A 25,783-nucleotide genomic window follows, 5' to 3' on the forward strand; every position below is an offset into this window, starting at 1 on the left:
GCAGTGGCTTGCCCAAGCACAGCACACGCTTTCAGTGCGTGGGTGCATGCAAACCTCCAGTATGTGCAGCTTGAACTCCCAAGCTCATATGCCAAAAGAACAAAAAAACCTTCAAAGATCTATAAAAATTCTTGGATCACTACCAAAACTTAATCATCTGTTCCTTGTGTCTTCATCAACTTTTCCTGCAAGTTTCATTCAAATCCATTCACAACTTTTATTATTTATTTTGTTAAAAGAGAAACCAACACTGATGATCACTTAATCTCCTTCCTTGGTAGAGGTAATGAAGAGAGAGAGAGAGAGAGAGAGACAGATAAAGATTATGACATATATTCTGTCACCTAAATATTCTTTCAGAATACATTGTATATCACAGGCTTTGTTGGTCCGAATTCTGAATTATAGCATGTGTCACATGCTAACAACAGGAAAACGCACTGACTCCTCATATTTCTGTCAATCACTCCAAACTGGTTGGCCTCATCAAGTTCTTAATTTCAAAGAAGTCTCATTTGATGCAGAGACTCCAACTCTCCCGCTTTCGACGGGAGATCTCCCGCCAAAAGCTCATTTTTGCAGTATCTCCCGTTCTCCCGCTTGAGATTTAATTTCTCTCGCCCTGGCTCTATGTCTCCCGCTTGAAATGATTTACTTATTGTCATCGTATTTTGAAAAATAAGCCTTAGATAGCACGAGAGAGCATCAAGAACCCTAGAGCTATAGAGCCCTAGACCCCAGTCGAAAGGAACTTCGCGCACATCAAGTTGGCGGAGTCTCCCGTTTGCCGTAGGTTTCAGGCGGGAGAATATCCAGATCAGAAGGTGCTTGGGGTTGGAGTCTCTGTTTGATATCCTGAATAATATGAGCTATTAATAATGTTGGTACTAATGTGAGATAGCATTTCACGTTTATGAATACCAGCACTTATGAATTTCAGGAAAACTTCAAACAACACAAAATTTCAGGATAATTGGGAGACCTTTCACAGTACATTTACCGGTAATCATAACTTGTAAGAATTCCTCTTATACAATATAAATACTTGCTCTTTGGAATCATATATCGGGGTAATTTGAAGAATTAACTGCAGACATATGGTGTAGATAAAACATAAGCAATAAAAACCATGTACAGACCTCTGACGTCTCTGCTCCAGAAGTTTGGGATATTGCCTTGATAACTGGCATCTGAATCAAGTCAAATCTTTCTCCAGTGACAATTATATCCAGACCTCCCCTGAAATGGCAAAATCAAGTATTAGTATATTACATATGTGATGATGTTAGGTATAAAAATCCTGACTAAAGAATATTCACACTGATTTAAAACCAATCTTGGTCCTATTATACAAAGAGTATTTCTAAATGAAACATCAGAATAGCTATGTACAGCTGAACCTCTCGTATCCGGACAAGTCGGGACCGGGGCTCATCCGGATAAGGGATTTGGCCGGATACGGGAGACTCAATGCTTTGTACATGTACATATACATACACATGTACTGATGTAGCCCATTGTAGTACCACATGTAGTAATGTGTATACTGCAACCTTTTCATTGTTACATTTGGGGATGTTTGGGGATGTTAAAATGTCTGAAGGTAAGCAATTTGGAAGGAAATTTGATGTAATATGTATGTCAATCATGTTGGAAGTAATATGTAATTCATGTGTGTTTGTGTAGGAGTTCTCAAGGAGTTGGGAATCCCCCTTTCCTCCCGTATGGCTTTATTTTTTTAAAAAAAATTCACGGCGAGATTGCGTCCGTATAATAGAGAGATCCGGATAAAGGGAGGCCGGATAATAGAGGCTCAACTGTAGTTACCATAGATACAGCTAACCAGCTTCAATTGACATATACACTGTAATATTACGGTTGTACTTACTGTGATTTGCAATTTAAGTATAGAGGACATATGCTTGCAAAGGCATTGACTCATTTTGTGCCACACTTACAGAAGGTAAATTGGCATGGCATTACCAGTGAAGCACTACATACTATTTAGTAACAAGAAGAATGAATACAGTGACTTTTTAAAGAACGGGTTTGTTAAACTCAAGAAATCTCTTCCAAGAGTCTCCTGTTGAAATTGACGATTCCACCATGTTGATCCATTATGTCCACTTGATATACGGTTAAAGTCTGACTTACGACATAATCGACTGTGTCCTGTCCAAGCCAGTGATAACTGGGTTGGGCTGGAAGGTAAACTCATCGGCTGTTGTCAGCTGTGTTCCATCAAAGGTCATAGTCAGAGCGTAACTACCCACTGAAGATTTTGCGGTTGTACACGATGTTTCATTTGGACTACGAGCACTGTGGAAAACAGAAAATACATGTATACATGCATTTCTTCTTTTTTTTTCACTGTATCCCTCCATGAAACTACATTACAATATATTATTTATACTAGACCAAATGAAAAAGAATTTGAAACAATGGCTTGGAATTTGAAACCATCAGTTTCTGCTTTACCGGGCTAAAACCCTGCCAAAAAGTGGAAGCCAGTTCATAACAGTGATGTAATGAATTTGGAACAAACACCCAATTCTTTTAATATCTCATTTTTTTCTTCATTCTCTTCAGTACATCTCTTTGAAAACACCTTAGTCTTTAGGGTGACATGTTGTTTGATGAATTACATACTTTTTTTTTTCAAAGAGTGCAATGGACAGATCTTTGTTCTGTTTGTTATGCTTTTACTCATGAGAGTGTCATAATGAAGTCTGAATAAGTTGCTCATTGTCATACATCTATAATTGCTTACTCTGTGTGTGTGTGGGGGGGGGGGGGGGGGACAAAAAAGTCCTCTCCTGTAATTGAAATTAGATGATTATTAACCAGGAGTGAAACTGCACAAAACATTGATAATGGTTTCACAATCACATATGAGTCAGTCTCCAAGCTCATTCAAAATGCTACGTTTTCTTGTATGGTGTACAGATATGCATGCAATCCTATAAAACATCATCAAGAGCATAGTATACATATAGTGTACATATCACACTCACACAAGCTTGTCTCATCTGAAAAAGGTTTGCAATACTTCTCAATGTAAACAGACAGAATTAAAAAATCATCGGCACGCGCTTTAAAGCCTCTTATTCTTCTAAGGTCACTCATATATATGCTGCATTTGGAAACTGTACTATTCCACAATATTTTGAAATACGGGACCTTGTATATTTAAAGAGCTTCAACATAGGTCAGTTTGAATAGTATCAAGAACCCATTTCATATGTGAACCTGGTATACCAGGCTCCAAAAATGTAGACAAGAGTGCCTGCATTTGAGGCTTATAGAGTCATGTTTATTTGTGTTGTGCTGACCAGAAAAAAAAATACTTTCTTCATTGTTCTTTTTATGTATCAAAAATGTATTTTGGTCTAATTTACCATTTTCAACATAGTGGTGTCTTTATTTGCCTATCAAACTTGTATGAATAACTTGGTAGCAATCAACGGTGAGCTCAGTAGATTTTGAATTTCGCTATTAATGCCAGTGTCATAGCGTATGACAAATGAGCCCCATGCAAGCTCTACTCAATTCTCAAGTGCGATCAATATTTTACATTGTAAATGTAGTTGACTATAGAGAGTTCAACTTGATACATGTGCTGCTTGATGGGCAGATTACCATTAACCTGTCTGCTTTTTGTTAACCAGCAAAAAGAAGCTCGGTTTAATAGGGGCATTAAAGGCTCTCAGAGAATTGTAGGGAAAACCAGTCAAGTCCTAATCAGCAAGTGGGTCACATTCCCTGCGTACATGACAAATGACTTGCCTACCGGCTAAATGTAAGCCTACCCACATGCAGCTTTCTAATGTAAACTCACATATCAATACATTCTGCATCTCCAAATCGGGCTATTACATTCCTTCCGGAAGTGAGGAAATCTCCAGAAATCGTGACTCTGGTTCCACCTGCCGCTGGTCCCTCTGTCGGAGTGAATCCACTTATCATGGGATCCTTGGTAGAACACATATGAACAATGGGTAAACAATGTATGTGTCTGATCAGTCTCAAAGTGTTCATTTCAGCACTGGGAATCTACACGTAAAGCTATACTTATACCATATGAAGGCACCTTTCGTGTGAACATCCTTGAAGTATTTCTGATATTAGCAGTTCAAGAAACAAATTACAGGAAAGGAAATAATGCCAGATGCAATGTTAAAGGGATCATATAGTTTTGGTCGAGACCTAATTTCAGGTTTCTAACATTTTTTTTGTGAGATAATGAGGAACCTCTTATGAAATATGAAAGAGCATGTAATTCCATGAGGAATTCAACGTTTATTTGATGAAAATTGGTTTTGAAATGGCCTAGATATCCAAAACCGAGCAATTTTAAAAAAGTGTGGAACCCACACTTTTTTACAATCGCTTTGTTTTACTTTGTTTTTGGACGTTTCAGTCATCCCAAACCCGATTTTCATCAAATAAACTTTGAATTCCTCTTAGTATTGTATGCTCTGTACTCTTTCATAAGTGTTTTCTTGGTATCTCGCAAAAAGCTAAAAGCCCAATTCTCATCTCAACCAATACTGTACCATCCTTTAAGTTGTCATCATGAAATCAATCTAAAAATATTCTTTTCGCAGCAATAATAACAAGTAGGAATACAGTATCATCGCCAATCAGCAAAAATGGCTTCTACACTTTGGCTCTTTTCGTCACTTTTAATAAATTGAAGTGTGCTACATCATTGTCCTCTGGATGAGTTTAGAGAATCAGAGCTGAGAATACACAGCTGTATTTTCAAGTTCACTTTAATGGGTCCTTGAAGGAGTAAATGGGGTAAATATCAGTCTCATAGAATACACTTACTCTGTAGAGAAACTCCTCTTCACTGTTTGCCTCTCTCGCTTGATTATCCAGAGTGACTGTGAGGTCAATTTGTCCCTCCACTATTTGACCTGCTCCTCCCGTCAAACAGCTGACACTAACAAGAAACAAGAAACAAAACAAAACACAACAAAACAATCAATATGTGGAATTAATGCACTGCATGGACTGAAACTTAGGCAGTCTAAAAATAAAAAATAAAAAAAAGAAATGCCTAGCTAAAACTCTCCTATGGGTGCCTTGTTGAGGTAAGTATACTGTCATCTTAAATGCTTTTTTTTGGCCCAAATCAAGGTACACAATATAAATGGTATGTTTGAACAATTCATATATTAAAATATCACTGAAGGTGATTAATACCCCCGCCCCGTGACGACAGTCTTACCCAAGAAATGATCTTTCCTTGATCTTCTGCCATTTAAATGCCGTTACCATGGCAACGCAGCTTCCGACACGTCCGAAAAATATGTCTTGCACATCTTCCCACCAAGACTATTGTGTGTGCCACATTTCATAAGCTTTTGTCAAAAACTGAGGAAGTAGTTCAATCCACAAGATCTTTCCTTGATCTTCCGCCATTAATATGCCGTTACCATGGCAACGCAGCTTCCGACACGTCCAAAAAATATGTCTTGCACATCTTCCCACCAAGACCAATGTGTGTGCCACATTTCATGAGCTTCAGTCGAATACAGAGGAAGTAGTTAAATCCGCAAGATCTTTCCTTGATCTTCTGCCATTTATATGCCGTTACCATGGCAACGCAGCTTCTGACACGTCCGAAAAATATGTCTTCCACATCTTCCCACCAAGATCAAGGTGTGTGCCACATTTCATAAGCTTTGGTCAAAAAACTGAGGAAGTAGTTAAATCCGCAAGATCTTTCCTTGATCTTCTGCCATTAATATGCCGTTACCATGGCAACGTACTTTCGGGTACTGTCAAAAAATGCGTCTTGCACATCTACAACCAAAGGCACACATCTGTACCAAGTTTCATGGAAATTGGGCAAAAACTGAGGAAGTAGTTTGCAACACAAAATTTTCCATCATTTTGGCTCATAATATGTGAGCTGTTACCATGGCAACATACATTTTGTCACTGTCAAGAAATGTGTCATGCTGACCTATATCCTAAGACAAACATTCAATATGAATTCCATGAGAATTGGAAGAACACTGATGAAGCAGTTTTGCCATGAAGCATTTTGCCCAATATTTTACCAATAACATGCCGTTACCATGGCAACGCACTTTTTGCCACTGCGGAAATATGTGTTTTGCACATTAACATATTCAGATGAACATCTGTACCTAATTTCATAAAAATTGATCAAAAACTGTGGGAGGAGTTCGCGACGCAAGATTTGTACCCATTTTTGCCCATAATATGCCGTTACCATGGCAACGTACTTTTGGGTACTGTCAAAAAATACGTCTTGCACATCTACAACCCAAGGCACACATCTGTGCCAAGTTTTATGGGAATCGGTTGAAAACTGAGGAAGTAGTTCGCGACGCAAGATTTGCAACGGACCGACCGCCCGACCGACCGCCCGACCGACCGCCCGACCGACCGCCCGACCGACCGACCGTCCGCTGATTCCTATCTACCCCCTTCAAACTTCGTTTGGCGGGGGTATAATGAGTGTAAGGTCACCTTGCTGTCTCACTTTTCTTCATGAAAAGGATGTATTGGCTATAAATAGCAAATCGTTTTTCCTCTTTTTTTTTTCTCTCTTTTTTGTTTTAATCCAAAACAAGGTGCCCAGGCAAGATTACTTGAATGGGAGTATGCAAAATGCTTGCAAAAACACCAAAAATGACAGAATGGTATGGTGTAACATAGGTGTTTTTAAACCTGGAGGACTCCAATTTTACACAAATATATAATGAAAACAATCCTTGACAAGCACTTTGTACTGCTTTTCTCTTTTGCTGCATAAAAAGTTATGGAGACAGAGAGAGCTACATGGCAGGTACAGAACAGTTTCTTAATAATAAACCATTTTTTGGAATGCAACAGCGAATGTTTGGTGTAATTTCAGAACAGGAAATGTCACTGCTGTTGTCTTGTACACCAAATATGCAATGAATCTGTTTTGTGCAATAAGCCCACTTCTATTTATGTCTACTTTCACACTTTAAAACAAATACATTTTTCATTCACTATTTGACACGATCAATGGACTCCTCAGGAAAACGGGAACATACTTTTTATTTAAAAACTTTTACAAAAAATGTTTGTTTCCTTCACTCTCTCATTCTTATTTGTATAATTCCATGTCAGCCTTTTGGACTTGAACTTGAAAAGAATGTAAATTAAAATGTGATGTAATTCTCATAATGCTATCACAAACATATGAATCAAATTTTATCCCCATTAATACAGATCATATAAATTTCCAGACAATTGCATGCGAGTTGGCTGAGGTCGAAAGAATTAATGAGAAATATCAATGAAGGTGATTAATACTCCACATAACAATTCTGTGTTTGTACACTGCCAAGAACGATGGATACGTGTTTGTAACATTTTATGATATATTGTACTAGTATACTATAAAGCTTATTCCTACTTTGAGAGCCATAGTGTGCAGTTACAAATTGTACCAACTTTATAGGAACTTTTCTGTTCTCTTCAAACTGTATCTTGCACAATTCCACATCCTGGATCCAGTTTTTTAAGTGTGCCAATTTTCTTGTGACTTTCTCTAAAAATTGAAGAATATCAGACTGAGTAGTATGACTTGCAAAGCTCTTTACTTCATTTTGGAGCCATGATGTACTTTCATCATGGCAATAATATTTGCTGCAGTTCTTGTACAAAATTCTTGCAGAACCCTAAATAGAGCTGATCTTGCACAATGTTTCTTTTGAATTGGTTACAGCTTTATGATATGTTCATAATATCTGACCCTATTAGAGAAATTGGTAACAAGATGGTTCTGCATTCTTTCCTTCTCTTTTTTTTTTTAATTCAATCACTACCCCAAATGCTTTGGTTGGCTTACGGTTGTGCCTCTGAATACAAACCTTTGCCCAGGCTCATAGAACTCTTCCATGTCATTTAGATCACATTCAATCCCTGCCACTGTGATATTGGAGATATCCTCAAAGTTCACTCCAAGGTCAGTTCCAAAAACTTCTAATCTTGTTCCTCCATCTACTGGTCCAATTGCAGGGTAGAACTATCAGAGAATTTCAGAGAGGAAAAACTATAATTATCACATGCTATTGATCATGTATCACCCACAGAACTGAAAAGGAACATGTGCTTTCTATTGACAGTTACTAAAATTTCTTAAACTACTTTTGCAAAATGTCACACACCCACTGCTTGTCAATTTCCCCCCCCCCCAAAAAAAAAAAAAAAACCAACACCTACAAAGAAGAAACAGACTAAAGTTTCTTTAATAATGCATATGGCATAAATTCCTATAATCTGAATTTGAGTCACATTTAGTGAACCTACATGCATAACAAGAGTATATACAATGTGTATGTGACCCTGCATCACAAAACGCACAGAAAGTCGCCAGACAAGAAATGTTAGTTAAGAAAATAATCTACAACAGCAGACGTTAAGCTTTAAAATGATGCATGATTCAAATCAAATGGACTCTCCAAACCTATCTAAATATTGGAAAGAAAACACACACTCAGGAAAAGTGTGAACTGAGAAAAGAGGTTCTGAAGTGCAGTGTCTATTTAAGTGCTAAATTTTTACCAAGCCACGCTGGCTGTGCAACGAATGGGACAAAAACAGGATATAAACCACCAGAGTAACAACAATGAAGGGATTATCAGATTAAACTGAAATTGAGCGTGCCTAATAAACGCATGTTGTTCATAACTGATGCTAACTTTCAAAGCAGTAGCATCATCCTTTCAAAAGTCATTAGAGTTGAAAGTGAAGAGTGTGTACAAGGTTTTTAAGAAATGAAAAGGGGACTCTAAAAACACACCTAATCACACTATTCTACCAAAAGATGTTCAAGATAAATTGCTAAAAAAAACACACTTTCCTGCCCGTTTTATGATCCCAAATTTTAGCAAAATGTAGAAGAGGACTTGCTCATTCAGAAAATATGAAAAAGTCAAGATCGGATAGGTTGACCCATTTCACCTATTTTCAGTCCTCACATAAAATCAGTGTGTGCAACTTTTTGTTCGTTTTGTGGTGCACGGTCACATATACAGAATTGCAACCCCTACGTCAAGAACACACAATTTTAAAACATGTTAGCATTACAAACATGTAATCTGCACAATACACATGACCAGTCCTGTACACAATGTACTTTGTTGTATTATACAAAATATGATGTTTCAAAAAGCACGGAACAAGTTCAAAAACAGAATTATTCAAAGTATTCATTGACTACACTGTTTTTAATCACTGTTGTCATATCCCTATCCAAAACAATATCTCCGTAACAGGCTGTACTGCATCATGACTTCCCAATCAAGGACATTCTAATATCAACATCATCACAGGTCAATGAATATTAAGTCTGATAATGTACTTACACCAGTTATTTCAGGGGGATTACATTGCAGATATTGGCTTTGATCGAGGGGAGTATTCCCCTGGCAGACTTCGCTCTCTTGGACATTGCAGTCATCACCACACCACAGACATTCTAGTTTTGTAGGCGTCGACACGGGTGATAGACAGCGACTGCAGCTTCCGCTATTCACTGAACACTTGTAGAGTGTCACTATTAAAAAAACATGAAGAAGTAATTTTACAAGATAGTGCAATTTGGCATTTCAGTATAAAATACAAACGGAAAATCATATTACACGATAAAAAGATTGTGGAGATTCTAGGTGCATACCGCTGGTCTGAGATGAATGACTCCACACGAACAGGAGATCACTATTTACTGTAAATGTTTATATTTTCGCGCAATTATTTTTTCACGTTGGGTGGCTTAAAAACATAATCATTGGTTCCTGAATTCAGCCTGTGCAATTGTTAACCCATTCAAAACGTGCAGAGAAAATTGTGAATGTATTTTCATGGGTTTTAGAATTCACGCTAGCCATACTCCTGAGAAGCGTGAAATACGCGAAAATTTCTGTGTTTACAGTAGTTTGCCTAAAAAATTCATCAATAAGGTCCTCCCCTGATATACATAGGGCCTATGACTTCTTAATTTTTTAAAAGTATAACATTACAAGCTACAATTATCATGAAACTGAAGTTCACCTATTCACCAGGTGAGTGGTTTCAAGTTTGTTGCTAGTGTTAGTGTTGGTGTTAGTGTTATCTTTATAATGTATTGAATCAAGCTAAAACACTACATATTGTGGTAATGTGAATGATTTTCACAAATCTTAACAAGACAATTTTATGAATGGTTGATCGATTTTGCCATTCAGGAGTATAAGTAACAGAGTGACAAATTTGTTTTATCTCTCATTAAGGAGAAATGATGGTTATATCCTGGGGAAGATATAATTGTGAGTTGTATTCATGTTAATGGAAGCATAGTGTGTATGAAGCTTGTTATACACTATATTCATAATCACAGATAGTATGTGAAGCTATGAATAAAAAGTGCAATGACAGTGTGGGAAAGAAGTTATGGCAATGTTTATGTTGACAAAAGGGGGAAAAGACCTACTGCAATGTTTATAGTAAGACAGTGAATTGTTGCTACTGAGTATGTTAGATATAGCACTACACAATATGCATAATGGTTATACAACTTGCACATTGCTAGATACGATTGTCAAAGAATATCTATATGTGATATGTGAATAATTTCTCAATATATTCTGTATAGATTTAGATGAGAAATTAATGTAAAAATGTAAACACGAGAAATATGTGTTTTGTAATATTGTATAGATTTTACATATAGGCTTAAATGTAAATTGTTATCTTTTTGTAGATGAAGGACTTGGTTACTCAGCTGGTTGGAGAACCAGTACGATGAGGAGACAGTTGGGTGAGTCAGGATGGCTCGATGGTTCATATGTATATATGGAAATTACAATGAATATGACAGAATGTTAAAGCATGTTATTGTGAAATTTTGTGCAGTGTTGATGCATTGAATATCTCACAGAGAAGAAAGAATAAGTTCCATATTGTCTTATTGAAATTGTACACTGTATGAACAAAGAAATCAATACTCTTAGCATATTGTCATGCTGTTTCTTTGCCCTGTTTCTGAATTCTTTAAATCTCACAGGGGTCTATTGTAAGGACAAGGTCTCTTCTCTTGTTTAGAGGTCATCTCTTTTACGAGTGAACAAGGTCTCTTTTAGAGGATCATCTCCTTTAGTGGACGTGATCTCTTTTAGAGGTCAACGTGTTTACCATAGTGTTCAAGCGGTCCATTGCAGTCTTCGAAACAGACTTTACCACAGCGTTTACCAGTTCATATGTTTGACAGTCGTCAAGACAGTCTTAGGTCTTTGTGTTACAAGTTTTGATCAAGAGTTTGTTGTTATCAAATTAAATTTAGCTTATTCAGTTATATCCTACATGAGAGTGAAAGTGTAGTGGTTTTACTGTCCCACGTGAAAGCCGGACTACGACAATATCACACCATCAAGTGTGATATCGATTGCTACTATTGCTCGTGTGAGGCCTAAATGTACCATATAAAATAGTAATTCCACATGAAATCAAACAGAGATGCCTCAGTTTATATTAAACAAATAATAGTGAATGACTACAAATTTCTGAACTTCTTGGAAACAGCATGGATTTCTTTTTTTAAGCTCTGTGATTATACAGGAGCTCTCGGTAGACTACTGTAAAAAATTTTCGCGCGACTACGGGTAAGAAGAGTTTCGCGTGGGAATTTTGCAGCAAAAATATTCGTGTGTATTTTTGCGCTAGTTTCTCGCGAAATACGAAAATTTCAAACCGCTCCACTTTTACAGTACCTTTAACAGTTTCTAACATACAGTGTACATACAATGTACCATACACATGCCCATACACATACATTTGTATTCAATGTAAGTGACAATATGCTATCCATAAACTCACTTATGGGTTCACATTCTCTTCAATTTAGGTCATTTTATGATGAAGTAGCAATTTAATCCAATCATGAAATATACAAATTATTGATTTGGTGTAAACCTGATTAAGATTAGCAAAATACGATTGGGTTTAATAAATGTATGGTGACATTTACACAAACACAAAAAACCAGAAAGTGACATATTTCATGAAACCATGCAAGCGACTGATGTTAGCCTGGAGGTAAACATCACTCAATTCACTGACATAAAGAGGGGAATTACAGTTTATACTTTTGTGCCATCATTGGACTGAATATCATACAGTGCTTCTTGAGTCATTAGTGAAATGTAAGATAAACTTCACATATTGACCTTCACCTTTTATCTTGTGTCCCTCACATCTTGTGTCTTCATTTTCATTTGAACTTTGATAAATCAAAAAATCTCATTCCAATTAATTAAGCCATCATCCAGCTATTGCATCTATCATACAGGTATGTATTCACGTGTATTCTCATTCGAATTCAATATCTCTTTGGTTTCTGATATAATAAACTGGAAGGCTAGTATCTGCTCTTAGTTCTTGGCATACTATTGTTTAATAATAAACTCCACTCAAACTCAACTCAAACTCATCAGACAGGTAGACAATATAAAACAAAATGCCTTCAGTTTACTATTTCATGATGGAAATAAGAATTAAAATGGAATGCACAAAGTAATATGGTGTACTTCATGTATGTAACTTGTGCAAACCTTCAGATCCCGTCAAGTCGTCAATGACGTTTTGGGAATTCCAGCGGACAGACACACTCACATTGGTTTGGAGGACTTCACTGCTGTACGTGTACTGTGGGTGTCAAGATTACAATTTGTGCATATTACAATAAATGTATGAGGAACGTGAAAATCAAGTCCATATCTAAACGAATACCAATTCCATGTTTATTTCCTCTACATTCTATTAAACAACAAAGGTGTAACCAGGGAGGAGTTCTTTCTTCCACCTCCCTGGTGTAACTGTGCAAAATGTATATGGTGCATGCTATTACATATTGAGTTCAATTTCATAAATGCATGTGCAGCAACTTATACTGTACAAGATTAAAGCAAACATCATGCTACTACACCTACTTTGTAATAAATGAGAGAATGACCATTCACTGGACAGCAAAAATATGATGGCATCACTCGTTTTGCTCATTTTTTTCCATACAGTAAATGGAGAAAATTTACAGTGGTAAGCACATTTCAATCACTATGTTTTTACACAAACTGGAAGTTATTTAAATCAAACTGCACTGAAAAATTGGACTGCAGATGTACATGTAATCTACAGCTACACTGCTACCTAAATCTTTTAACCCATTGAGGACGGACTGATTTTGCTGCAATACTCATTTCCCACAGACACCTGCCCAAGTATGCTCGGGACTCGTCCTCAACGGGTTGATAGTCAATTACCCTGAATCCCAGAATGATTACAGACATCAGAGCCAATTATAAACCAATATGTCACTTCCACATGAAAAGCCACTGGGATAAAATCTGGATCTACTGGATTTTGTGACATATTTTATGCACACTTTGTAGAATAATGATATCTGTGCTAATTGGACAAAAATGAAACTGCATACTTTTAGGAAGGTTTCCTGGACAACAAGATATCCATGTAAGCCATAATGTCGACATGGAATGTCATTCACTCATAACTGAATTACGGACTCACGGTGCATTATGTAAGGTATAACGTTACAAACTGATATCCATGAAAACTATGTTGTGCATCTACATGAAAGTTCTTCAACAGTATTAGTATGTGGACATAGTATGCTGATAATAATTATATGACTTTATATAGGTCTACTCTAAAGTACATGTATGTGCTAATGGACAAAGCTCTGATATGGCTATACCAGGGCTCAACACTAATGGTGACCAGGTTTCCCGGGGCTACTCAGAATTTATGTTGGGTCACCAAATTTCCAGTAAGATTATCTTTTGGTGGCCCAACTGATCTACTATTAAAGATTCAAAAGGGATTGTTATGTTTGCTAAACACCTCTTTTGAGCAACCAAAATTTCAGATTTAGAGATTTTAGTGGGCAGAGCAGACCACTGGAGAAAAGATTTGTGTCAGGTCCTGGATAGACAACATAATCTGCTTTGTGTTTCCACAAAACACCTTAATACCCCATTTTCCAATATCATAATTGGTATATAACAATTCAATAAACTTTCGTATGGTTAGTGGTCACATTATTCCAGTCATATCATTATATGAAGAGTAGTGTGCATATTCATGTAAACCGAAGCATACACATGTGAGGTTTGTAGTCACTGTCAACAATATCTCACCTGTCGAGCAGGACAGTTGACAAATGTCTCATTGAAGTCTGTGACCTCTACAGTCTGTTCACTCCCGTCTACATGCATGACACATTCATACACAGTGACCTGTAGAGCAGAACAAGGCAGAAAAATATGGAAGTGCGGACTTGATTCTTCCTCACTCATGAAATCTCTGATTTCCAATTATATTCTACAACTGGCTTTACTACAAGGCTGTGTCTGTTCTTGCTCGATGAAAGTGGAGCCGTCTTCCTGCAAATGATCCTGAAAAGGTTGTAACATTTAGATATCAATGCCTTGTCACATACAAAGTACATTGTATCTGTCTCATCCTTTCTAATGTACTCTTTTGAAGTGGATGCAGCCACTTGACTTTTATACTGAAGACTTGTAGTTCTATGCAAGAATGAACTTTCTGTTTTGATCTGAGATGAAGAAGATTGCAAACACTAATGCAATGAACATCTTATTTCTCAGTCCTTTAGTACAGTCTCATTTCAAATTTCAGTTTCCTTCAATAGCTGTGTAGGCCTACTGCAGCAAGACATATTGGATTTATTCTATTTGACCAAGATAAGGACCTATAGGCCTACTGGCAGAGAAAGAGAATTAACAAAATCTTTATGGTGATAAATATAAATAGTCAGAATATACACCTTGTCATCTCAGCATTATATTCACTTAGATGGTTCATCATCACATTCATTTTAAGATAAAATGTTTTGCCATCTGCATCATTCTAATACACAAATTGATTGAATGGAATATCACATTTGAAAGGTTTCTATATCTCCCATGGGGGATGGGTATTTATAATTATAAGGTTGCATGTTTTTATCCCACAATCTATTTGTGTCGATACACTTGACCTACAAAGTTGTATGTTATACCTGGTACTCTCCCAATTCTATTGATTCAGATGATGTTACTTTACATTCTTGGGGTGTTACTTGATGACAGAAAGTCTTATAGAATACATTTTTCATCAAAAACCATTCAAAGTGCCATGGGCTAATACTACATCGAGTCGGATGACCTCTTTTAAAGGTATATTATATTATTGATGGAGATTAGGATTTATAGCTTTTAAATTTTTGCAAGATACCAAGAAACCACTGGTCTATGAAATAGTACTGAGCACACCATTCTATTAAAGAGGAATTCAAAGTTTATTTGATGAAAATCGGTTTTGGAATGGCTGAGACATCCAAAAGCAAAGTAAAACAAAGCAATCATAATAAAAGGTGGGTCCCACTTTTTATTAGGGTTGCTCTGTTTTGGATATCTCAGCCATTTCAAAACCAGTTTTCATCAAATAAAAGTTGAATTCCTCTTGGAATTGTGTGCTCTTTCACATTCATGAGAGGTTTCTCATTATCTCACCAAAAATGCTGGAAATCTGAAGATAGGTCTCAACTACATGTATTATTATGATTCTTATTATTGTTATTATTATCAGTATTAATATTGTTGTCATTACCATTATTATTATTATTATTATTATTATTATTGTCATTCATTTATTCATTTATTTATTTATTCATTTATTCATTTATTTATCTATTCGGCAATTCAACACACAATACAAGCGCACATAGAATACAAACATAAAATTGCATTACATGATATAAAAATTGTGGTGATTCCAGGTGCATGCCCCTGGTTGCCAGGGGAGGAAAAGGCAAACTCAATCACCGAGGCTCAAGGCCTTCCTCCCCACCCAGTACATGCACCCAGAATCAGCTATATAAATGTAAAACAGTTACAAACATTATAAAACAATACATTATTACACAAAAATGCACTGAATGCAATCTCAAATGTAACTAAAACTATCACTGTATACAACAGATGCCCCACCCTGACCTGAAGGTGTTAGCTCATCCACCAAAACTGGTTATTTCATATTCTTTCAAAAGAAAAACCAAAACAAACAATTGTATTATTATAGTACCATGGCAGCAGGTTGCCCAACGATGATCAAAAATATCTTCTGATCATTTAAAACTGAACATCCTTACCCAAATCTCAATGCATAAACCCAACCAATGGAGTGAGCAAAACACTGGTAATACATGTATATATATATATATATATATATATATATATATATATATATATATATATTTCTAAAAATACTGCTTTCGTGGGAACACATTGTCTAACACCGACATTTCTAAATTCATTTATTTCATTTATTCCTTTCCATTCATAGGGTGGATAGCCCTTTCAGCTCAAGGCTGATTTCCAAAGGGGTCCACATACAGGTAAAGATATAGCATATACAAACAATGAACAAATACAGATGTAACTAAATCTATACATAACATCATTTTTATAACAAAAACAAATTGTATATTATTTTGTACAGTGGTCAAATAAAAAAAAAGGAACAAATAGATCATTTGACGTAGACGTAAGACTAAAGTATATGAAACTTTAAATGGAGAAATAAATTATACAATAGTTTGCAAATTGTAAATCAAATATAGTTTAACAATTTAGCATATTTATGAAAAAAAAAGTTTTTTTCTAAATATTATACTGAATCATCCAATTCAATAAAATCATGTCTATTGAGGGTAAAATCAATCAAAATTCAATCAAAATTATCTAATTAACAAATAAAATGAACAATGTAAAATATGATGAAGGAAACATATGAAGTTAAATACAAAACACTGTGCAAGTTACATATTATCAAATATATCCACAGATATTGAAAAGGAATGGTTTTAACAGAGGATAAAACAATAATTAGTGAAAAAGACTACATAAAATAGTATTTGTGACCCTGCACCTCAAAAAAACAAAAAGTCGCCAGACATGAATTTTTAGTTAAGACCATATTCTAGAAGAGCAGACTTTAAGCTTTAAATGATGTATAACTCAAATCAAATGGACTCTCCTAACCTATCTAAATATTGGAAAGAATGCACAAACTCAGGAAAAGTGTGAACTGAGAAAAGAGGCTCTGAAGTACAGTGTCTATTCAAGCGCTTAATCTTTACCAAACCGTGCTGGCTGTGCGATGAATGGGACAAAAAACAGGAAGTAAACCACCAGAGTAACAACAATGAAGGGATTATCAGATTAAACTAAAATTTAGCATGCCTCATTAACACATTCTGTCCATAATTAATGCCAACTTTCAAAGCAGTAGCACTATCCTTTCAAAAGTTATTAGAGTTGAAAGCGAAGAGTGTGGGCAAGGTTTTTCAGAAATGAAAAGGGGATTCTAAAGACACACCTTATCACACTATTCTACCAAAAATGTTCGAGATAAACTGCTAAAAAAACCCACTTTTCTGCCCGTTTTGTGATACCAAATTTTAGCATAATGGAAAAGAAGACCCGCTCTTTCAGAAAATATGAAAAAGTCAAGTCCGGCTAGGTTGACCCATTTCACCTATTTTCAGTCCTCACGCAAAATCAGTGTGTGCGACTTTACGTTCGTTTTGAGGTGCACGGTCACATTTAGTCATGCAATTAAATTAAAAAATATTTTTCAAAATTAAACCAACTTTGTCATTAGAAATGGTAAAAATGAGTTCACTATTTAATGAAGATCAAAATAAAAAAATATTTCAAGTAAAAGTCATGAGTCATGAATGGACGGATATGATTTTAAGAACAAAGTTTGGCTACATAATGTGTAAAAGGAGCACAAAATAATATATACAAGGTGGGTATATGTAAAATCAAATGTTTGGCAAAATTCATTAAAGGCAAACAAATACATAAAAAGAGACCAGGAGGAGGATTAACACGAGTGTACATGAAATTAACACAACATAATTAAGATTAACAAAAAATATATGCAATTTAGATGACAGTACGTTGGGAATTAACATTCTACTTATTATAACATTTCATAATTTGTGAAACATTTGAAGTACAATCAATAGCAAACAAACAAGCAAACAATTTGACTGAAATAAGTTTGTAATTTACGAGAAGAGGAAAGGATATAAAAAGCCAGTGATTTCATCCCGGGGTACCAAATGAAAATCAGTCCTTTTATTGAATTATTTTTTTTTTTAAAGGCTGTACCCTGGGGTTGCCAAAAAGTGGAAATTATTTTGGTGCTGGAGCTAGCGGCACTAGCCACTACACTGCAGTGTACTGAAGCACAGTCACGCTATTGCTACCACAGTGTGCCATGCATGCATCGTATAACATGCAGTGGCATGGGAGCGACAATGTACAAGCACACACAGTGCATGCATTTCTCTACGGCTGTCCTCGAGCGGACGTGAGGTGGCGCTACACAAAGCGGTAATACGGGGTGCTACGGTACCCCGGGGTGCTACGGTACCCCGGGGTAACGCGTTATGCATCAAATACAAATAAATGCTAGTGAGGCTTTCTTACCTTAACCTGAGAAGAAATAACAAATAACACAGTCAGCTATTAGTTGACTTTCTGAATAAGTTTATCTCGAGAGTTTAGCTTTTGAGAGAAGAATTGGGATTATGTCCCATATTTCTTGAGATAGAGAATTGAATAACTTAATGCTGCTGACAAAAAAACAAACAAACAAACAAGCAAATTTTCACTTTAAAAAAAAAGTGACCTTGTCTTTTGACTTCCTATTACTGTGTTCTTCTTTAGATATCAATCATACTTAGCATTCTCACAGCAGACATTATTACTAGGCAGGGGAGAACATCATGTCATTCTTCACTAATTAAGATAATGAGTGTAATCGAATCAGGGATTTCACACACTGTATTGAAACACAAATTGTATGACACTACTTGCAATAAAATATTCATAGTAGGAAATGGGAACTTGGCATGCTCATAGTCAAGCTGTTATTTCCTCCTTGCAGCAAAGATCATTCATATACATTTTAAATGGTAACTAGAAAAGCACTCCGAGAGCACAGACCTCCGCCAAGCAGTTACTTTCAACTGATATCTTGCTCTTCCATAGAGATTAGTGATTTTCAACCACTGAAAAATCGCCTGATTTCCCAATATAGAAGCCTTTGTTACATCATAAACCCTCAGCTGCTCGGCACACCTCGCCCTAGCAGAAACAAGAGCAAGCACTTTAGTGCGCGCATGCAAACCTCAAATACGCGCAGCCTGAACTCCCAAGTTCATTGACCCTACCTGCCAAAATATCAAAAATCCTTCACAAATTCCCCCAAAATTCTCGGATCACTACCAAAAGTTAATCGTTTGGTACTTGTGTCACTCTCAACCTTTCCTGCAAGTTTCATCCCAATCTGTTAACTACTTTAGAGTTACTTTGCACACGGACAAACTAACTTAAACTAACTAACGAACGAACAAACACACAAACCAACGGTAACGAAAACCTAACCTCCCCCCTTGGCAGAGGTAATTAAGGCGACTGTGAATGGGGCAGTACTAAGAAAGTCCTGTGCATGATACATTGCATAGGGACTGTATGGGTATCTACAACTTGTGGTATGGAGAGAGATGCTTTGAAACTGTAGCCTCATAATTTCTTATTACCCTTTTAACAAGGACACTTTCACCTTCATGCACATGTGGAATGAGTGACTGCAGCACTATTATTCCAACACATCAGTGAAAGTTTGGAGAAAATTGTGCAATTCATTCACAAGTTACGAATTCTTAAAGTGTCTGTGTAGTCGCTGCTGGATAAGACTACTATAGTGTATGATGTCACATGCATACAAATATATACGGAAAATATAAAGAGAATTTGAATACATTTTTTTTTTTGAAAAAAAAAAAGTACACTTTTCCTCGACTTGTCGCTGATGTACATTAAGGGTAATATTATTAGCCCTGCCTTCTGAAAGAGGCAAGTCAAGAATTCTTTCACAATGCAAGAAAAGTGAAAATATGTTGAATTTTCTGTGTTTTCTTTATATCATTGTACACATATGACATCACAGGCTGGGTAGTCTTTTCATCCAGCAGTGACTGAGCAGAAACTTCTGAGAATTTATAACTTTTTAATAGGTTGTCCAATTTTCCTCAAACCCTCACTGATGTGTTCTACTAATATTGCTGCATTTACTCAATCCACATGTCCGTGAAGGTGGACTTGTCCTTTAAGTTTGTCACAATCCATATATTGTGAGATGTCTATGACAAGCAAGAAATTTTGTTTTGAACCACAATGATGGTTTTCCTACCTTGGTTGGATCAGTTGGTAGATTGGATGCCATTATACTGTAACCAGCTGCAATATTGACTGGTATCAGGGTTTCTTCTGGCACACCGAGGAGCTGAGGGCAATATTCCTGCCCTCTTCTGCCTGTCTGACCTGGCATCTGTTTGTTGAAATGATATAAGTATTTGAATTAGCCAACTTAATCATAGTTTTTACTCATTAGTCATGCTATCTATGGAAGTACAGTGTTGCAGTAGACAAGAGCAAGTATTTGTTATCAGAATGCCATAGGTTTTAGTCTTGCCTGGTGCATTCCATTATCCTGGACAAAACGCTTTTACCCATGAAATTCTTCTCTGTCTTGATGCGAGGTTTAAAGTGAGTAGGCCCCTACCTGGCAGTGCTTGGGCAATAATAATGGAAGGGCCCTCTGGCAGAGCTTAGCACTGAAATGGCTACCCTGGGTGTATATCAATAGATAACACCATACTGTCATCAAAATCCAATTTTGTGACATCACACTCCAGCACATGGAAACAATGATCACAGGTTTGTGCCCTCTAAAAAAAAAAGAATGAAGCAAACAATTAAAAGCACAGTATGGATTATGCAGTATGATAATGACAAATTAATTTCTTTGTAACAAGATCCTAAGAAAAGGTACACATACATGTATATATTACATAACAGATACATTATATGTAGTCACTACTTCTAGTGATTAAAAGATAGACATATTCACATATGGTTAATATGAGATGTAGAAGGTAGACTCACACTATCTCCATTAACAATGATGTCATCTACACATGATGAGCTGTCGTGTGTACACCTGTTTTCATACACACACCAGTCACAAGGCCACCGGCTAGTCACACAAGATGAACATCTACAAATAGGGTGAGAACATTGTTCAGAGTATACACTAGTTATAATGTCAGATGGGGTTACATGTTTCAAAAGATCACTTGTAAACATTTTCTTTCTTTTTCTTTGGTTTGGGTGTATCATATTTGAGATGGAGTACGTCAAATTTGGTTAAGCAGTGAGAATACCACTGGCATCATCAGCTTTGATTGAGAAATATATAAACGTTAGACAAATCTAGCAAACTGCCCTCATTTGATACAACATAGTGCAGATATAAGAAACTCCACTCGAAATAATTCAATTTGCGAAAGATTCATATACATATGAAAGGGACAAACAAATAAACCTAGTATTCCATTGATATCTAATTCCAAAGTAATCAAACCTTTAATTAAGGTAATTCAACAAAAGTAATATCTAGTCTGGGATTGCAATGGACTTGACTTACGATGAGATGCGAGTGCAGTCAAAAAAGAAGAAATCTCTCTCAACAAAGTTCACTTCACTTTCAGTTGACTTGATTGAGAGTGCCATAACCACATGGTCAGCTGTACACAGGAAGACATTAACAACAATAAGGTAAATCATTTGACACTATATAAGAAGATACTGATGAAACAAATCAATTTGATTTTGGTTAAGAATTTAAGCATGTCTCACAAAGGAAATGTATATTTTGTGTGACATACCTGGTTCACTTTATATTCCTTACTTGGACAGTACTTTCTGGTGGTTTAACAAAGAATGCATAGTGAGAGTAATATATTGATTTTTAATCAGTCCTTAAGGAATTTCAGAACATAAACACATGCAAAAACAGAAAGAAAATAAAGCTGACTGTGTCTGATGCCATGGTCCACTCTTCCAGCACAGTAGAATGTTTGTCAAGAAGAACTGGTATGTACAATATTGCATGGTTTTATAACGAACTACCTTGTTTTCAAGTTCCCACAAAATATCAAAATTTGTACTACAAGTAACATACATCACGCCCTACGATATCTGTTTTAAAAAAATAATAGAATTCCTGAAGGCAATTCACATCATACAGGAAAAATTGACAATTTAGAAATTTGGCAGCATCTGGACGTACCAAATGCCTTGCAAAAATATACATTACTAGAAAAATCACAAACTGCACTGCCATTCTTCTAACTTTGAGTGCTCATCAAAATAGAGATTGTGGGATTTGTTGTACCTGACTTCTGTCAAATACATAAATTCTTCCTTGTGACCAAAAACACAAGTGCAGCTAGTTGCACAACATCAAACCACCTAGCCAAACTTACATTGAACAGTGCAAACAAAAATCTCGACACGTTTCTTACTTTATGATTTGTCATACAAATGTAGCGCAGTTGTAACACGAATGGAAAGCTTCTTAGGTGTTGTCATAGTATTTTGTTGTGAAAATGGATCTGTTCTGTCAGGAATCTCTGCAAAATGTCTTTATTACGTATTTCATCTTAAAAACAGCACCTATATATGAATTGTAAAAGTACTGTTTTTATTACAAACCTCCTTCAGGTATTTGTGGTACAGAGCTTGAAGGTGGCGTAGTACAGTTGATGGTATTTCCAGAAGTAACAGCTGACACTTCATAGGAATCAAACACACACATGTATTCAAAACTATTTGTCAAAGCAGGCAGCTGCTGTACCGTGATGGTCAACTGTAAAAATGAAAGTAGAAAAGATGAAAAATTTCAATCTGTGACATCCAAATATAAGCATGATGAAGGATCAATGTAATATACATCTTTCACTTTATATTTCATAATTGTAAACATTTTCTCGATTGTTCTTCAAGGCTTTGTTCTATGATAATATGTGCAAAAATAAAACACACTGATAGGCACATTCACAATAAAAATTAGAAAAATGCTTTTATAAAATACCAAGTAATCAAAAAATCAGCAAAGCTTCAGACATTACATGTAATTTCAAAAAAGCAGAAGAGACAAAAGCAAAAAGGCTTACACGTATATCACGCACTAGAAAGAATGTTGCAAAAATATCTGAAAAATCAACTGACCGTGGAATAACCAGTCTCTTGAATTTGACCAACGATTGAACATTGACACCAAACTAATCTAGGGTTAAATACACACAGAGTGACATGTTTGCCCAAGACAAGAAATCACCTATATACACTGTTCTGTCATATGATAAATGGTAATTTGCCATGCAGTTTACTGTGATATCACACAATCCATGATATCACTTGGTTCAGCATTCTCAAGGAAATCAAATACACTAAGAGAAATGAGATATGACATAGAGAGTTACCATGATTGCAGTTACAAAATGATACTAATGAATCACAATTCAAAGGAATTTCAAATGCACATTTATTGTAAAACCACAGTATGAGAAACACTTCAATCCAAGCAGAAATGAATCTTAAATTTGATACACAATCTCTATATGACACTCCCATCTCTACAGATAAGACAGTCATATTCTAAGTTGTATTGCCACCCAATCTTATATCAATTGGTCCAATTCCTAGATCATCTAACGTTAAAAGAGAATACAGCTAAACCCACTTTCTCTAGGGAGAATCATACCACATGAAATGGGACCAAACAGGCAATTTAGATCAAGTGACAATTCACTTCTAAAACATTATGTACTACTGTATGTACATTGCATAATTGCAATTAACTTTTTGCCCTGCACATGCCACTTGTGCTAATTTAAGTCAGTTCTGCACTTGTAATCTTTCTACTCACAGATAAAAACACAGTCATACCTGACTGTATTTGCATCACAAAATCAACAAAAAGTTGCATGTCCTAGTTTTATGTTAGGACAGAAAATAAGTGGAATGCGTCAAACTAATCAATCTTAACTTTTTACATTTCCTGAAAGAGCCATTCTTCTTCTACAATATCCCTATGATTCGGATCATAAGACAAATGGGAAATTGTGTGTGTGTACCTTTTTACAGTGTTTCTAGAACTCAAATGTGATTAGGTTTGTATGACATGCTCATTTTCAATTCTTCAAAAAACAAACAAACAAACAAACCTTTACACATGTATACTTCACTTTCAACTTCAGTGTAAGTTATGAAACAATGCTGCTACTGCATTGGAAGTTATAGAGTAGTCATGAATATAATGTGCTTTATGGAGGGTGCTAAATTTCAGCTTATAATCTTAATAATCCCTTCATTGTGGTTGTTATGGAGGTTTACTTCCTGTTTTTCATCCCATTTCACAGCACAGAGCACTACTTAGTGTGAGATTCGGCACTATGAATAGACCTTTCGTCAGAGCACTTTTTGCTTAGTTAACACTTCTCCAGTGTATGTACTTTCTTTCTGTTATTTACTGTATATGGCATACATTTAATGAGTCTAAATTTTTTGCGAATTGGAACTTCTTAACGATTTCGCCAGTGGTTGAATTTGCGCTCGTGGAGTCCTGCACTTAATGGAGAAATGTATACGCATACATGTACGTCACTTTCATATTGGGTCAGAGTCAATACTTTCGCATGTCTTTGATTACACAAATAGCACCTGAATTGCAAAATTCATGAAAATATAAAAACCTCGCGAAGTATTCGGCATATACACTAGATAGGTTAGAAAAGTCCATTTGCATTGAGTTACACATCATTTTACAGCTTGAGTTCTGCTCTTTCAGAATCTACCCTTAACTAAAAATCCATATCCAGTGACTTCAAGTTGGCTTTGTAATCCAGAGTCATACACTGTAACAGACAGACACAGTTAGAACTTACTGGCTGTTCACTCAGGTCATGCCTAATGCTGTCTGAAGGCTGGATGTCAGAGATGCTCACACACTGTACAGCATTGTAGGACAACCACCGAGTGGATTCACCGCTCCATGTACAGTCCATGTATCTTGTACATCTGACAGATGAAATATGAAATAGAAGATAATATTTGTGCTTTGAAAATGATTTTCATTTCACTTATCATGTGAAAGAGCTATGAGAGAGAGAGGGGGGAGGGAGAGAGAGGGAGAGAGAGAGATGACTATGATAACATGATTGTCTACAACTGAGATTCAGCGGGCAGGTACAAGTAAAACTAGAAGTACAATGTACACATCACTAAAGGTGATTAATACCCAGGCTCCCGCAGCCCTGATTCCTATAACAAAGAATTTAACCTGGGTTTGATAAAAGGTTATGTGTGTGTGTGTGTGTGTCTGTCTGTCTGTCTGTCTGTCTGTCTGTCTGTCTGTCTACCTGTGTGTATACATGTGTGTATAGTACCTTGTGAGTACCTGGTGAGTTTGACTGCTTCACAACTCTGGAAGTAGTTCACTCCACAAAATTTGAAGAAAATATGCATTTACTGTGGCAACACACTGTCAGGTACAAACATGAGTGTTTTGCATAACTACAATACATGACCATTGTATACCTATAGGCCCTACATACTAAATCTGAAATTGCTTCAACACTATAGAAGTACTTAGTTCGCTCTATAATGTTTTGGGGAAATTGCGGTTACCATGGCAATGCTTTCTCCAACAACAACAACAACAGCAACAACAAAAACATGTCTTGCACATCTACACCTCAATGTCATTGTGTACGACTAATTTGAGTTCA

General features: G+C 36.1%; 1 protein-coding gene and 1 long non-coding RNA gene across 2 annotated transcripts in view; both read right to left on the reverse strand.

The window, feature by feature from the left end:
* LOC139734028 (plexin-A4-like) overlaps window positions 1–20,478 on the reverse strand; it is a 44,946-nt gene extending 24,468 nt beyond the window's left edge. The window contains exons 1-9 of the mRNA XM_071644834.1: window positions 20,341–20,478; window positions 14,205–14,303; window positions 12,603–12,696; window positions 9,384–9,574; window positions 7,887–8,041; window positions 4,834–4,948; window positions 3,839–3,972; window positions 2,155–2,319; window positions 1,140–1,239 (exon numbers count right to left, since the gene is read on the reverse strand). Of these exons, the coding sequence (XP_071500935.1) occupies window positions 1,140–1,239; window positions 2,155–2,319; window positions 3,839–3,972; window positions 4,834–4,948; window positions 7,887–8,041; window positions 9,384–9,574; window positions 12,603–12,696; window positions 14,205–14,303; window positions 20,341–20,478 (1,191 nt within the window). The remainder of the gene's footprint in view (window positions 1–1,139; window positions 1,240–2,154; window positions 2,320–3,838; window positions 3,973–4,833; window positions 4,949–7,886; window positions 8,042–9,383; window positions 9,575–12,602; window positions 12,697–14,204; window positions 14,304–20,340) is intronic.
* A 623-nt stretch (window positions 20,479–21,101) lies between these two features.
* Window positions 21,102–22,842, reverse strand: LOC139734057 (uncharacterized). Its single transcript, XR_011711132.1, has 3 exons — window positions 22,707–22,842; window positions 21,637–21,736; window positions 21,102–21,207 (listed from the first exon to the last, which is right to left on the reverse strand). It is a non-coding gene; the product is annotated as an uncharacterized lncRNA (long non-coding RNA).
* Window positions 22,843–25,783: the final 2,941 nt, after the last annotated feature.

The sequence above is a fragment of the Diadema antillarum genome, unplaced genomic scaffold (genome assembly GCF_040938485.1).
Source record: "Diadema antillarum isolate AM-2024a unplaced genomic scaffold, OU_Dant_1.0 seq00000507_RagTag, whole genome shotgun sequence".
Taxonomy (NCBI): Eukaryota; Metazoa; Echinodermata; class Echinoidea; order Diadematoida; family Diadematidae; genus Diadema; species Diadema antillarum.